This window comes from Nicotiana tabacum, chromosome 15, assembly GCF_000715075.1.
Source record: "Nicotiana tabacum cultivar K326 chromosome 15, ASM71507v2, whole genome shotgun sequence".
Taxonomy (NCBI): Eukaryota; Viridiplantae; Streptophyta; class Magnoliopsida; order Solanales; family Solanaceae; genus Nicotiana; species Nicotiana tabacum.
In genome coordinates, this window is record NC_134094.1 from 73497617 (window position 1) to 73513322 (window position 15706).

General features: G+C 41.2%; 1 protein-coding gene across 1 annotated transcript; it reads right to left on the reverse strand.

The window, feature by feature from the left end:
- Positions 1 to 5006: 5006 nt before the first annotated feature.
- LOC107775396 (uncharacterized) lies at positions 5007 to 7499 on the reverse strand. The gene is made up of 3 exons (XM_075231578.1): positions 7303 to 7499; positions 5970 to 6873; positions 5007 to 5678 (listed from the first exon to the last, which is right to left on the reverse strand). The coding sequence occupies exons 1-3, from the start codon at positions 7497 to 7499 to the stop codon at positions 5007 to 5009; spliced, it is 1773 nt and encodes a 590-aa protein (XP_075087679.1).
- Between the last annotated feature and the right edge of the window lie 8207 nt (positions 7500 to 15706).

The window sequence follows — 15706 nt, forward strand, 5'->3', positions numbered from 1 at the left end:
AGTTATCAGAATATAAGTTCAATTTCAAAAGCTCACAAGCTACAGAGATGCAACATGCAAGTATAAAAGTTACTCCATGCCAATAAGAGCTATGAGGTTCAAGTGAACATGAACATATGATAACATAAACATGTAGGTTGTTAGAAACTAAGGAAACAAGATCATCAAGAATCAATTATATAGTTTAATCAATCATCATTTAAAGACTCATAGCAAGGCAACTAATCACAAGCAACCATTAAACTAACAGAACACTAGTATTAACATATTAAACACCATAAAACAACTGTAATATACAGAACATAACTTAGCATGCTTGTAGAATTCAAAGAAACGAACAAAAGAGAAGAATGAGAGAGGTGCTGACCTTTTTGAGAGAAGCATACCAAACGAGAGCTCTTTTCAGTTTCTTAACATCCTAGAAAACCTCAAGTTTAGACCAGCGATTGAATTCATCATAAAGAAAGGAAAACCAGTAAGAACCTAAGGCTTGGAATCCTAAACTTCTCAGTGTTTGTGTGTGTTTTTCTCAGTGTTTAGTGATTGGTTCATAATTTTATTGTGTGATTCGTGATAACATTAAAAGCTTTATTTATTGTGACATTAAGGCTCTAGGGTTTCAACATACTTCAAAATAATAGTGGAAAGTGACGACAGATTGATGATGATAATAAGATTGAGTGAAATTGAAATAGAACAGAGGGAAAATAGCTTGAGGATTTACCTGAGAAGAGAGAAGCTAATTGATGAGGTGAGAAGGACCGTTGGTTAGAACCCTAATACCCAGAGGTCATTGCATTTGACCTCTGGGTGTTGAATATCAACATTCAAGCCAGCTAATGTCCCAGATTCTCCTTTGATTTGAAAAGACAGAGGAGGAGGTATGGCAAGTTGAAGTTTCACCCTCTGGTATGACCTCTTCAAAGAGGGCTTTTGAAATTGAATGTCAAAAAGGAAAAGGAATGATGAGCTTCATAGTGCAGAGACAGAATGGAAGGCCATGCATGCCATGGATTTGAAAAGCCATGGTTTATTTGAAGTTTTATCTCCAGGCCAGGGTTTTTTGAATTTGGGGCTTTGAATTTTAAAGGCCAAATGAGTAAGGATTCAGCGAGAATCCTAGGCAATGAAGGCAAAAGGAACATTTTCTGGGCGATTTGAGACCTTGCACGAATTTGTGCAAGGTTTTCTTGACTGATTAAGGTGATGGGAGTTGAGACAATAGAGAGGAAAGGGGAAACGAGGCGGCCAGATTTTTGAGTGAAATGATTATGGTTTTGGGGGAGTTTGGTCGGTCTCTAGGTTAAAGTTGGGAGATGGAACCTGGGCCGTTAAATCATTAGATCAATGGCACCTGATAAATTGGGGGTTAAAACATTTTAGGGCGGAATTTTGGTGTCTGTTGGATTCCTATAATCCAATGATTAGGATTAAATGGTCAGAGTGAGAGAGACGAGTGGCATGGGGCGCTCTCATTTTCTAAGAGAGAGTGTCACGGATCACCAAGGTGGCAAATGAGATGGGTGTTTGGATTGGGTCATGTCCGAATTGGGCCTTGCATTTGGGCTAGAAACAATTTAAATGGTAGCCACTTTGTAATTAGTTAATGAAGTGCAATCGTAGCCTTTTTGGTCTTAATCACTTTTGAAATTATTTTAAATATAATTAATTATTTTCAATAAAATGTAGTAAAAATTATGATTATTAAATATTACTAATTATTGTAATTAATTAATTATTTGTAAAAATACTTCACTAGGACATTAATTTGAATTATTGAAATAGTATACTAATTAACTATTTTAAGAAGCAATTCATTCAATTAATTATTGAACTTACGCATAGAAATTATTTTAACAACCCTAAAATATATTTGTAATTACATAATACTAATACCAAATGATTAATTTCATAAACTAATACTAAATTAATTTGTAGAAATAGGTATTTATTGATAGAAAATATTTTCAAAACATTCATTGTATGTTATTAAGTATAAATAAATTAATTGTCAAAAGGGAGGGTCAAAATTGGCCGTCAACAGCTGCCCCTCTTTGACCGGAGACGATGATAGAGTTTTTGGGCAAAGAAATTGAACCAAAGCCAATTTTGTCCCAACTTTTAGGAAGGTATAGCAGGAGATGGAAATGGTGAATTGCAAGATTGAATTGAGGAAAATCTAGAAAGATTTGGGAGTATTGGGCCGAATTTTGGGTTTGAATTGCTTACATACCTCGGGCTTAAAGAGGATCAGGTCTTATGTAGCTCTGGAGCAGGGATTTTGGGGAAGCGGCACTCGCAGGAATAGCCCCAGTATCGTATTGCGACGATACGACGAGACGGAAGATTGGTCACTCATGGTAGCTTGAATTTTGTGGCTTGATTTGAATGATTCAAAATTTTGAGCTCGCTGATCGTCTTGAGATAGGATCTTAGGCTCGCTACTGGGTTGGCTATCCCCATAGCATTGTAGTTTGGTCTTCTGCTAAGAAAACGTTTCACGCTGTGGTGTTTGTTCTTGCAAAACAAATGAAATACACACATACCAACATATTGTAATGTAGAATATATTAAGATGTGATGTAAATAATGCAGGAATGATGATGTCTAGCTGCCGGCGAGCTGTTATTTGGGATTGGGATGATGTGATACTTGATCCTGACTCGATTTGTTAGCCGGGCTGTGTACCGTTCTGCAGCTTTCAAAGTATTTGGAAATTGTCTCTGCTTGTTGGGAGAGCTTTGCATTGAGAAATATCTCCGCTTGTCAGGAGAGCTTGATTTGTAAAGTATGTCTCCACTTGTTGGGAGAGCTTTACATTGAAATGTAAAGTATTCTCTGCTCGGGACTGATTGATTAAAATCGTAATCATGCCTAAAGCTGCACGGACAAAATGTTAAAACATTCAAAGTAATAGTAAATGAAATAAAAGCATGCCCAAGAGTTACTCTTGACTGCGAAGCTAGGTTGCGGGCATCTATTGGCAGAACGTTGGTGACAAGGTTTGCAATTGTCTATTCCGGTGTCTGTGATGATGGAGCGGTGCTGCGAATTGCTTTTGTTGGTGAAGTTTGTAGTTTGCTAGATACAAGGCTCCCGTTGGTGAAGCAGATGATCAATTTGTACAAGGTGCTCCGATTGATTGAGCTAGCGGTTTGCTATGTATTGGACTTCGATTGGTGAAGCCGGTGTTCGATTTGTGCAGGATGCTCCGATTGATTGAGCATGTGGTTTGCTATATACAGGACTTCGATTGGTGAAGCCGACGGTCCGTTTTGTACAAGGTGCTCCTTTTAGGTGAGCAGACGGTTTGCTATGTACAAATTTCCGTATCAGATGTCTGATTCCGAGGCACCTGCAGAGTTTTCAAGAGTTAGCTTTAGTTGTACTAGAAACATTTTAGTAAAAGGGGGAGAGATACTCTTAGGAAAGTGGCAGATCCGTCATTTGCCCTAGTGTGGTCCTAGTGCTTCCTTATTCCCTGTTGACCCTGCACTCAAAGAATCTTCTTAGTAGGGGGGGGGGAGGAAGTTGGTTTGTGTCGACCATAGTGTTGATTTGCCTTAGCCTTTGACATGACTGTGCCAGAAAGTTTGGTAGATGGAAAAAGTTAGTGTGTATATATATATATATATATATTTAGAAAACATTTTAAAAATACTTATTTCTTTTAAAGCAAATTTCGTCGTTCCGGATTATGACATGTTACGAAAGGTTCTCCACATGCGAACATATTCCTTTGAGAACTTCATCCTATTGATGCCAATCTTCCATGACGCCTATGACAACGCAGCTACTTGCTGTTGCGACTCCGTCCTAATTAGAACTAATGCATTACAAAGGCTTTCCTAATGTTATGACTGAACCCTTTCAGGTTGCCTACGTATCCAAAATAGAATCAGGTCTGAACGTAGTTCGTGGGATAAATATAAAATATGATGAAAAATGATCGAGCCTAACTCAGGCAGCCTACGTATCTAAAATGGAATCAGATTGAAGCGTAGTTCGATTACAACATATGCAACATAATGAGATTAAGAATGAAAATGGTCGATTCTGACTCAGACAACCTACGTATTCAAGTGGAATCAGTCCAAGACGAAGATCAATTACAAAAGACGACTGAATCCTATAAGGATTGCCTACGCATTCCTTTATGAGGAAATCAAGTCGGCGTAGTTCCTGAACAATATGTAAAAATGATATTTGGTTTTTCTATTACAAGAGAAAGGGGGAGAGAAACTGAATCCTACGTGGGTTGCCTACGTATCCCTCTGTGGGAAGTCAGGTGGAACGTAGTTCTGTTACATCAAAACCCTAGCTATATTTGGCTTCAGACATTGTATCTCTTGATTGCGTCTGAGTTGATAGGCTTCATGCTGACTCTTCCATCCATTTCTGCCAAGATTAGAGCTCCGCCCGACATTGCTCAGTGAACCACGTAAGGAACTTTCCAGTTTGGTGCAAACTTCCCTTTGGCTTCTTCTTGATGTGAAAAACTTTACTTCATAACCAACTGCCCTGGTGTGAATCGGCGAGGCTTCACGCTTTTGTTAAATACACTGGCCATCATGTTCTGATAAAGTGGGACGAGACATACTGCATCCATTCTTCTCTCGTCAATGAGCATGAGTTGTTCCTGCCTGATCTGTATCCACTTTGCGTCATCTAATTTTTCCTCTTGAATGACTCTTCAGGATGGTACTTCGACCTCTGCGAGTATCACCTCTTCAGTGCTATATACCAACGTATATGGTGTTACCCCAGTGGATGTTCTTATTAAAGTTCGATAACCCAGTAGAGCAAAAGGTAGATTTTCGTGCCATTGTCTGTGATTGTCCACTATCTTTCGTAGAATCCTCTTGATATTCTTATTGGCTGCCTCGATTTCCCCATTCATTTGCGGTCTGTAGGCTGTGGAATTGTGGTGGACGATTCTAAACTTCTCACAGATTTCTCTCATGAGGTCGTTATTGAGGTTATGCAACATTATCAGTGATGATACGCTACGGTATTCCAAATCGGCAGAAAATGTTGTTTCGGACAAAATCTGCCACTACCTTCTTTGCGACGGCCTTGTAAGTAGATGCCTTAACCCATTTGGTGAAATAGTCGATAGCCACCAAGATGAAACGATGTTTGTTTGATGCTGCAGGCTTTATGGTTCCAATCACGTCCATGCGCCATGAGGCAAATGACCACGGTGAACCCATTACATTTAACTCATTTGGTGGAACCCGTATGAAATCTCTGTGAATCTGGCACTGGTGACACTTCTGCACGTAGCAGATACTGTTACTTTCCATAGTCATCCAAAAGTGTCCAGCTCTCAAAATTTTCTTGGCTAATATGAACCCGTTCATGTGGGGCTCGCACATCTCTGCATGTATTTCTTCCAACAGTCTGGTTGCTTCAGTGGCGTCTACAGATCTCAGCAAACCTATGTTTGGGGTCCTCCTGTATAAGACTTCCCCATTACGGAAGAAGTGGTTTTCCAACCTCCTGCGGGCTTGCTTTTGACCATTTGTTGCATTATTCGGGTATTCTCTGGTTGCAAGGAATCTCTTAATGTCGTGATACCATGGTTTACCATCAGGTTCTTCATCTACATAGAAGCAATAGTCATGTTGATCCCTGATCTCTACCTCTATAGGGTCAATGTAGTTCTTGTTTGGATGCTGAATCATAGATTATAAGGATGCAAGGGCGTCGGCGAACTCGTTCTGAATTTTGGGAACATCCTTGAACTCAATCTTTGTGAACTTCTTGCATAGCTCCTTCACGCAGTGCATGTATGGTGGTATCTTGACTTTCTTGGTGGATCATTTTCTTTGGACTTAGTGTATCAACAAATCTGAATCTCCTATGACCAAAAGTTCTTTAATGTTCATGTCGACTGCCATTTTGATTCCAAGGATGCACGCTTCGTATTCAGCCATATTATTGGTACAATGAAATCTTATCTTTGCCGATGCTGGGTAGTGTTGTCCAGATTCCGAAATCAGGACTTCCCTAATTCCAACTCGTTTGAAATTTGCTGCTCCATCGAAAAACATTCTCCACCTGCAGTATGATTCTACAATATCCTCCCTGGAAAATAGTACTTCTTCATCAATGAAATACGTGGTAAGAGGTTCGTAATCTCCATCCACTGGATTCTCAGCAAGGTGGTCGGTTAAAGCTTGCCCTTGGATAGCCTTATGAGTTATGTACACAATGTCAAATTTGTTGAGGAGAATTTGCCATTTGGCTAGCTTCCTGGTAGGCATTGGCTTATGAAGAATGTACTTGAGCGAGTCGATCCGAGATATCAGATGCATAGTGTATGCGTACATGTAATGCCTTAGATTATGAGCAATCCAAGTCAGGGCACAACAAGTGCGTTCTATCAAGGTATACTTGGCCTCACATGGTGTGAACTTCTTGCTTAAGTAGTAGATGGCCCGCTCATTTCTCCCAGTTTCGTCATGCTGCCCCAACACATACCCAAAGGCGTTGTCTAAGACTAACAAATAGAGCAACAATGGTTTCCCTAGTTCGGGGGGAACCAGCACTGACGGGTTTGAAAGATACTCTTTGATTCTGTCGAAGGCTTTCTGACACTCCCCCGTCCATTTTGTGGCAACATCCCTCTTCAACAGCTTGAAAATGGGTTCACATATTACTGTGGACCGGGCTATGAAACGACTGATATAATTCAGCCTGCCCAGGAGACTCATGACATCTTTCTTGCTCTTTGGTGATGGTAATTCCTGGATAGCCTTTATTTTTGATGGATCCAGTTCTATCCCCTTCCTGCTTACAATGAAACCAAATAGTTTCCCAGCGGGGACTCCGAATGCATACTTGGCTAGGTTCAACTTCAAACTGTACCTTCACAACCATTTGAATAATTTCCTCAAGTCGTCCAAGTGTTCTGAACTATTTCGAGACTTTATGATGACATCATCCATATATACTTCAATCTCCTTATGAATCATGTCGTGAAAGAGGGTCGTCATGGCCCTCATGTAGGTGGCGCCGACATTCTTGAGACCGAACGGTGTAACTCTATAATAGTAGACTCCCCAAGGTGTGGTGAAAGTTGTCTTCTTTGCGTCTTCCTCGTGCACTAAGATTTGATGGTATCATGCGAAAAAATCCACAAATAATTGCAGTTCATGCTTCGCACAATTGTCGATGAGGATGTGGATATTTGGCAGAGGGAAATCATCCTTTGGACTAGCTTTGTTGAGATCGCGGTAGTCCATATATATTTTGATCTTACCATCCTTCTTGTGCACTGGGGCGATGTTTGCCAACCAGCTTGGATAGTTGGTGACCCTTACTACAATGGCTTTTATCTGTTCGGTTAGTTCTTTTTTTATCCTTAGACTTAAATCAGGTTTGAACTTCTTGGGTTTCTGCTTGACCAACGGTCTAGTAGGGTTAGTGGGTAGTCGATGCGAGACAATGTTGGTGCTTAATCCTGGCATGTCATCATAGGACCATGCGAACATGTCGACGTATTGTCGAAGGAGCTCAATCATTTTTTTCCTTCTGCTCGGCTTCTAGGTGAATGCTGATTCTGGTTTCTTTTGCATCTTCTTCGCTTCCATGATTGACCACTTCTGTTTCTTCGATATTGGCCTTCTTCTGACTCTCCAGTTGCTCGATCTCATGCGGGAGATTGTCTAGCATCATACTCTCGTCATATTCCTTGTAATCCGGGTTGTTGTGCTCAGTGGTTTCGTTACATGTCATAATCGTGGAACGCAGTTTTTTATAGGTTTGATTACTTAAAAGAAAAGCTAGGTATAAATAAAGCAGTAAAACAAAGTTGCAATATTTAGGAAAATGATTCTTTTATTTCATTAAAAGGGAACGCCTTCAGCGTTCACAAGAGGCAAATGACAAAAGGGTGCAGACACGGTACATGCCTCAATTGACTGTGCTCTTTTCAATAGAAAACGTTTACAATTCCACACTACCAAGACTCCTAGCGAACCAAAGATGGAATGGCGGTCCAATTTTGTAGCTCTTCCCCTGGTTCGACATCCTTGATAGTCGGTGTCTTGATGTCAGTTCCTTCACATCATTACAATCATATTCATGAACAGCTTTTCCATCCTGTCGATCATATCATCTTCGGGTGTTGAACTATGTCTCAGACTTGCAACATGCTGTGGCACAAAAACCTTTTTCCCGGAGCTAACAGTGCAAGCTTTCCCTTCCGGAGGCTGATATACTATGTCAGCCCTTCCTTTCTGCCCATTGTGTTCAATCGGCTCTCAGATCCCATATGACTTGGATCTCAACCCTGTTCCTAGATTGTATCCATATTTCATCCTCTCCCTAATAGCCATCTCGGACCTATATGGCGATTTCATTCCCAAATTTTGTTCAGTCTTCTCTATCCAGCCCTTCAAGGAATGGGACATCATACTCCAAATAGGCGGAGTGACCCCACTCGCCATGAACCATGATCTCTTGCCATCCCCACTCAAATTTTATGCATCGGTGCAAAGTTAAAGGCATGGCTCCTGCCGTATGTATCCAGGGCTTGCCCAGAAGCAAGTTGTAGGAAGAGGAGATGTCCATCACTTGGAACAACACCGGAAAATCGATCGGCCCGATTTGCAAAGCTAGATAAATTTCTCCAATAACATCCTTTTGTGAACCATCAAAGGCTCTCACCCTTACGTGGCTTTCCTTGACATCCCTCAAATGAATTCCCAACTCCCGTATGGTAGAGAACGGACAAATGTTGGCTCCTGACCCTCCATCGACCAACACCCAGGACACCACTTTGTTCCCACATTTGACAGTGATGTGAAGAGCCTTGTTGTGACTTGCGCCTTCGACATGAAGTTTTTCTCTTCTGAAAGTGATCATGTTTGCTTCGACCATTTACCCAATTATCACGGTTAATGCCTCGCTAGTGTTGTTACTTGGTACACTTACCCCACTTAGTACTTTAAACAAAGCGTCTTTATGACTGTCGAAGCTCATTAATAGATCCATGATAGATATCTGTGCTGGAGTTATCTTCAAATGCTCTTCCACAGAATACTCTTTGCTTGACATTTATTTCCAAAACTCAACAGCTTCTGGGTCTGTTATGTTTCTCCTTGGAATTTGTTCTCTCCCCGGGTTTCCTTGATTGACATCTTTAGGGGCATAACATCTCTTAGACCTAGTCATACCATGGGCTACGATAGAGTCTGTCATTTTGGCCTTTCCCTTTTGTTGGTACGTCCGTGGGACAGTTTTGTACTCCCGATCTTCTTCATCTCGAGTAGCATTGGCAGGTTGCTGCGGATAGGTTTGAACTGTCACTGTAGGACCTAGTTGTACTATAATGATTATAGCCTTTTGAGGAGGGATCCTTGCGGCTTCTGCATTCCCTATGGTGACAATTGTTCCCATTCAGGTCATATTCTTCGTATAATGTGATCATGTTAGCTCCCTAGTTTCGATGATTTGGTAGTGGCTTGCGATCCACATTAAGTGGTGCCGGAGTGCACTGAATGGCTCCGCTATTGATCATGGTTTCAATTTTATTTTTCAACTTGAAACAGTCATTAGTATCCTGCCCGGGTACATTAGAATGATACACGCATCTTTTAGTGGCATCGAAATATTTGGAGGGATGTTCAAGAACCCTTCCCTCGATTGGGTGTATCAATCCTGCTCTTCTTAACCTTTCGAACAATTGGGCCAAAGGCTTAGCAATCGGGGTATTAGTTCTGGCACCCCTCTCTTCAAAGTTGGGACGAGGGCATGGTTCATAAACAGGTCGGTTATGATGAGTAGTAGTTTGGACATGAGCATATGGTCGTTGTGGGTTTTGGTTGTTGTTGGCTTGAGGAGGGTTGTATTGTGGTTGAGGGTGGTAATATGGATGGGTATTATAGACTGGAGCATAAGTGGGTGGTGGTGAGTGGTTGTTTGGGGAATAAGAGGTGCTTCCATGAGGTGGGTTAGTTTGGTAGTAAGGGACGACTATTGAGACCTCTTATTTCTTCTTCTTTCCGCTACCTATTGACCCTGACTGGATGGCCTTGTTGGCCGCTTGCAGTGCTATCATGGATTTTACTTTACCAGATTTTATGCCCGCTTCTAAGAAATCTCCCATCTTGACCAGCTCGGGGAACTTTTGACCCATCATTCCCATCATCTTTTTAAAGTATATTCCCTCCTGGGCTCTGATGAAATACTTGGTTAGCTCACTGTCATCCAGCAGAGGTTGTGCCCTAGCAGCTTCTGACCTCCACCGTCGTGCATATTCTTGGAAAGACTCAGATGTTTTTTTTATAGGTTCACCAATTCGAATCGATCAGGAGTGATCTCTGTATTGAATCAAAAATGATTCATGAAGTCCTCCGCCATATCTTCTCCCTTTAAAATTCTTATAAATAATTTCATCCTTAGCTTCTCGTTCCTTCCCACTCTGACTAGCATGTCACAATATGCCTTCAAATGTGCGTGAGGTCCCCCGTCCTGTTGAAGATATCAAACTTTGGGGGTTTATACCCTGCTGCCATATCCACATCTGGATGAATACACAAATCCTCATAGTCCAAACTTTTGCTTCCCCGGGCAACTTGGAAACTCTACATTTGCCTTCTCAGCATTTGCAACTGCTCAGATACTAACTCTTCTTCCTTACGCCTAGCTTCTCTCTCCATCTCATCATATTGATCAATCTCATAAGGCACCCTGACCGTGACAGGTGCTGTAAAGGTAGCTTCAGAAACAACATATACAGAGGGAACATACCGCTCATGGGTGGCGGCATGTGCCACATGTATGTGCTGGTTAGTGGTGAAAGTGACTCTGTCATGAGGAGGGGTAGTTGCATTAGTAGTAATAGGCGGGTTCTGTGATGTCTGAGTGCATTGTGGTACATAATGAGTGTGAATAGGGGGATTTGGAGGGTTAGTGGGGGTTACTGCAGGTATGACTTGAGTGGTGGGAGTTGAAGTTGGGGTGTTGTTGTTTTGGCGTGATGTGGAAGGAAAGTGATTTAGAAATGAATCCAAAGAAGGGAACCTAGGTGGTTTAGGAAGTGTTGTCACGACCAGGTGCGCCAATCTCTAATATGATGCACCTCCTCTCTTAAGGACTCCATTTCCTGGGCCATCCTGGCCACGTGTTCATCATTCCTAGTGTTGTCTTTTTCCCCCTGATCGCTCCGGGCTGTTGGGTATGACCAGAGTATGTTCAGTTGGATCTTCTGTAGCTGACATCATTCCCTTTGACTTTAAATTGTATGGTGGTTCCGCCAGTTTTGGTCGACACAAACCAACTTTCTTTTTTTTTGGGGATAATAATAGAGCAAAAGAAAAATAAGAAGAAATAAAAGTAAAGGAACAAGAGTCAGTTTCTTCATTTATGCGAGTAGGAAATCACATAGAGCAGATAATTTGTGTATGACAACTAGCGCATTCCTAGAATTTGCGGAGACCTCTCATTGCTAAAGGTAGGCCTAATTTGCAGATATTTGACAGACATTGAGACTTGACACATTTAGATCCAAAGCAATTTGTTTTCATTGATAATTTGGACTGGTACAAGTAGGAACAAGGGTTACATCATTGTTTCATAGAACTGCGTGGGTTTGGACAACTCGCCCTTTTGGAAAGTAAAAGAGAAAACTAGGGGTAAAGGTACAAAGTAGGAAAGAGGGGAAATCAACCAACTCTAATAACCATCCCCTGAGTCGTTTCCCGTGTCCTTCTCTTCTTCTGGCTCGTCTTCCGGATCCTCCTCCGGGTCTTCCTCAAACTCTTCATCATCATCGTTGAATTTAGACTTTTCCTCCCGATCTTCTTCTGGCTTTGTGCTGGACTCTATCTAGATACACTCCACTACCCAATCATCCTCTTCAGCTGGAGGCAACATATGGTCAATGGATCCTGGTACCACCTGACTATGCATTGAAGTGGTCACAAGATAATGCGGCAGGATCTCATGGTAAATCTGCAAGCAACCATGGCGTCCGCTAACCAGGCTTTATCTTCTCTACTTGGGCAGGCCAGTTCTTCTTCTTCTTTTTATTCTTCTTCTGCTGATCATATTGTTGATGCTCACGAAGTAGTCGATAGTGGCCTCTCACTGGAAGAAGTGTTCAGCAGCCCAGATCTGAAGTAGCAGGTTACAACCTTTAAAGAAATCGTACCCTCGTGCACATGCAGATAAAGCTCTCAGCATCTCGGCCAACACCATCAGTACCAGAGTAGCTTGAAGATTGCCGCAGAAGGTTGCCATGACCACTGGTAGCAGGTTGATGTTGATACGTCCCCTTCGCTATGGGAAGACCAATAATCCCAATAGTGCCATTGCAAAAGTTATAGGCTTGAGACTCTCCCACGTCGCCTGGTAACATTAAAACTCCCCTAAATACCATTCAAAGCTTTCACTGTGCCCAAATTTGTCGAACATCTGGTCGAGGCTCACCCATTCGTCCTGAATAATTCTGAGGCTTCTATTGTTGGTAAGACCTAAGGCATCCAAGAACCGGTAATCGGGCATAGTAACTGGAAATACTGGCTTTCTTCCGTTGAACGACAACTCCATGAAACTTGTGGCTTCTTTTAATGTCGGTGCCAGCTCACACTCGAAAAATTCGATCACCATCTTTGTCGGATCCCAATACTCTATCAACAAGCGAGTGAGCACCACATTTGCTCGGATGTTCATCAATGCAGTTAACGGCCCTAAGTGCGTCCGGACCTCATCCCCGTATTCCCGACGAATATTCTTCCACCATTGTTTCAACTTATGTGGTGCTCCCATGACCATGTTGATTTCAGGGATATTTTGGTTGATTTCCCTTTTATGAGGTGGATAAAAGAAAGATATTTATGTAAGTGTTTGCTTCGGATCCTCATGTGTCTTGTCATGTTTGTTTGTCTTTCCACAGAAATTCTGTCATTGGGTGCATGACCCATTGACATCAAGATGGCTTCCTAATTGTATGTCGGTACCAAGGCCCGACTCACCTAAGGTTTATGCAGTATGCCCTATTTTACTAGAGTAGAGTGTTTCCCACTTTTGAATTGGACTGATGGCTGCGAGAAGTTATGTCAGATGACTTGACAAAGCCATTCTATGAAACTAGAGAGTTTTTGAAAAGAAGGTTCGGAGGGGTGTAAATACAACCCTCGCGTGCCATTGTGTATGATAGTGTACGGCCAATACTCAATTGGAAGAAATTTGATGACAATGTATAGAATGCAGTAACAGACAAAGGTGTAGAAGCAATAAGTATGGTGATCATAGAGAGCAAATAACTATAAATAGAAAATAAAGCAGGTAAATATGTAATTTCAATTTCGACTATAATCAAAGCAAGATATAAATAAATTTAGAGGCAAAATTAGTCTAAGTCTGCTAAGGTAAAAAATTAAGTGTGATTATCCCCAGCAGAGTCGCCATGTTGTTGAGCCCTATTTTGCACTAGTCAAGGAAAGATTTAACTTGTGGTTTCTCTATTGTTGATGAAAGAGAGTCACTACCTACTATTTAAGGGTATACTAGGGTACCTATTTAATTACTAAGTTATATTCACTATAGGTCTGCAAAACGGTGAGATTATGGGTTAGAGTTTTTGTTCTTCTAAGGGGAAGGTGTTAGGTACCCCTTAAAATCTACCTGAGGTAGCTTCGTAGGACTTAGACTAATTTTAAGGAATCATTTATTTATACTATGCTTAATTATTACTAAGGCACGACTTACTACATGCTAAAGAGAATGCATATATGAGACTTAGAAAGGGTGTAGGATTATAAAAGAGTTATTGGAGATTAAGAGAGTTTGAAAGTGGTATATATTTTAACGCTTGTAATTATTAAGTCATGAAAGTAAGTATAGATGCTAGAGTAATTTTAAGAGTTGTATGTAAGAAAATGATTATAAGTGTACCTTGGTTTTTCTTAAAAATTCTGAAGAAGCGGATCTTTGAAAATTCATTTGAGATGGCAGTGCCTTATTGCTTTTACAAGAAAAAGTTGATTTCATTCCACGTTAATAAAATCCAGCGATTCTTTCCTGATTTCCTTTTGAAAACTAGCTACTATTTTTTATTAAAGGCCTGAGCTTCATAATCTTGAAGAAAGGTGAGTATACAAGATGAGAAAATTATAGTTGACATGGGCGAAGATTAATTACTAATTAATTCCTCTCAAGTCCTATATTAATTAAGGTTTTCCTAAGTTTCATGCAATACTATAACATGAAAATAAATGCAACAACCTGATCGGCCATTTTGAGCTCCAACACGTCGTTCGGCGGTTTGATGCCTTGAGTAGCTTCACTTAAGGTATTATGACTTATACGTGTGGTTGGAATTGAATTTCGGGAAGTTCGGGATGGATTTGTAAAGAAAATTCTAATTTCGGAACCTTTAAGTTGGAAGAATTGGCTAAGATTGGACTTTTGAGTATATTACCTCGGAATTGGGATTTGAAGGTTCTAATAGGTTCGCATGATGAATTCGGACTTGGGCATATGTTCGGGTGGAGTATCGGATCGCCTGAGAGCATTTCAGTGTCTATTATGGAAAGTTAACATTTTGAGAGTTTAAGAATTTCATAAGTTTGGTTTGAAGTGGATTTTTATGTTATCGATGTTCGTTTGGGGTACCGAGCCTTGGAATAGCTCCGTAAGGTCAATTAGGACTTGTGTGCAAAATTTGAGGTCAATCGGATTCGATTTGATAGGTTTCGGCATCGGACATAGGAGTATGAAGTTTTAAAGTTCATTGATCTTGAACTGGGTTGCGATTCGTGGTTTTAGCATAGTTTGATGTGATTTAAAGGCTCAACTAAGTTCGTATGATGTTTTAGAATTGAATTTGGCCTTAGGAAAATGTTTGTGGCACCATATCTGGTGTAACCACACCTACGAGTTTTTGGCTGCAGGTGTGGAGCCACAGAAGCGGCACTGTGGCCACAGAAGCAACCTTTGGACTAAGCAGGGTGGCCACAGTTGCGAGTGTATTTCCACATCTGCGAGCCCACAGAAGGGAAGGCTGCTCCGCAGAAGCGAAAAACGAGACGGGTAGCTGGGTCGCGAAGGCAGAGGGGTATCTGCAGAAGCGGTCACGCAAAAGCAAAAAATGGTCCGCAGAAGCGGATTTCTCCTGGCCTGGAGGGAACCGCACCTGCGATAGATTTTTCGCAGGTGCGGCTGGTGTTTCGCAGGTGCAGAAGGTCGGCTGGGCAGATTCTTTTAAAAACGGGACTTGGCCCATTTTTCTTCCATTTTTCACTTGGTTGGGGCAATTATGGAGAGTTAAAGGGGAGATTTTCGTCAAGCAACACAAGGTAAGTGACTCCCACCTATTACAAGTTAAATACACAGTTTGTATAAAGATTTAAACATGGAAATTGATAGAAAACCTAGAATTGGTATTTTTGGATTTTGACCACGAAATTGGACGTGAAATTGGGAATAAGTTATATATTGGAGTTCGTAAGGCTATGGGTAATGTTTATGTTTGAACATTTTCGGAATCCGGGCACGTGGGCCCGAGGATTGATTTTTATAGACTTTTCGAGCATAGTTGGGAATTGTCTAAATTGATTTATTATGGGTATTGGATTATATTTTAATTGGTTTGCACATTGTTTGAATAGTTTTGGATCGACGGGCTTTAGTTTGTGGTGTTAGAGAGGCCTTGGAGCCGATTTTAGAACTTCGGAGCGAGGTAAGTGTCCTG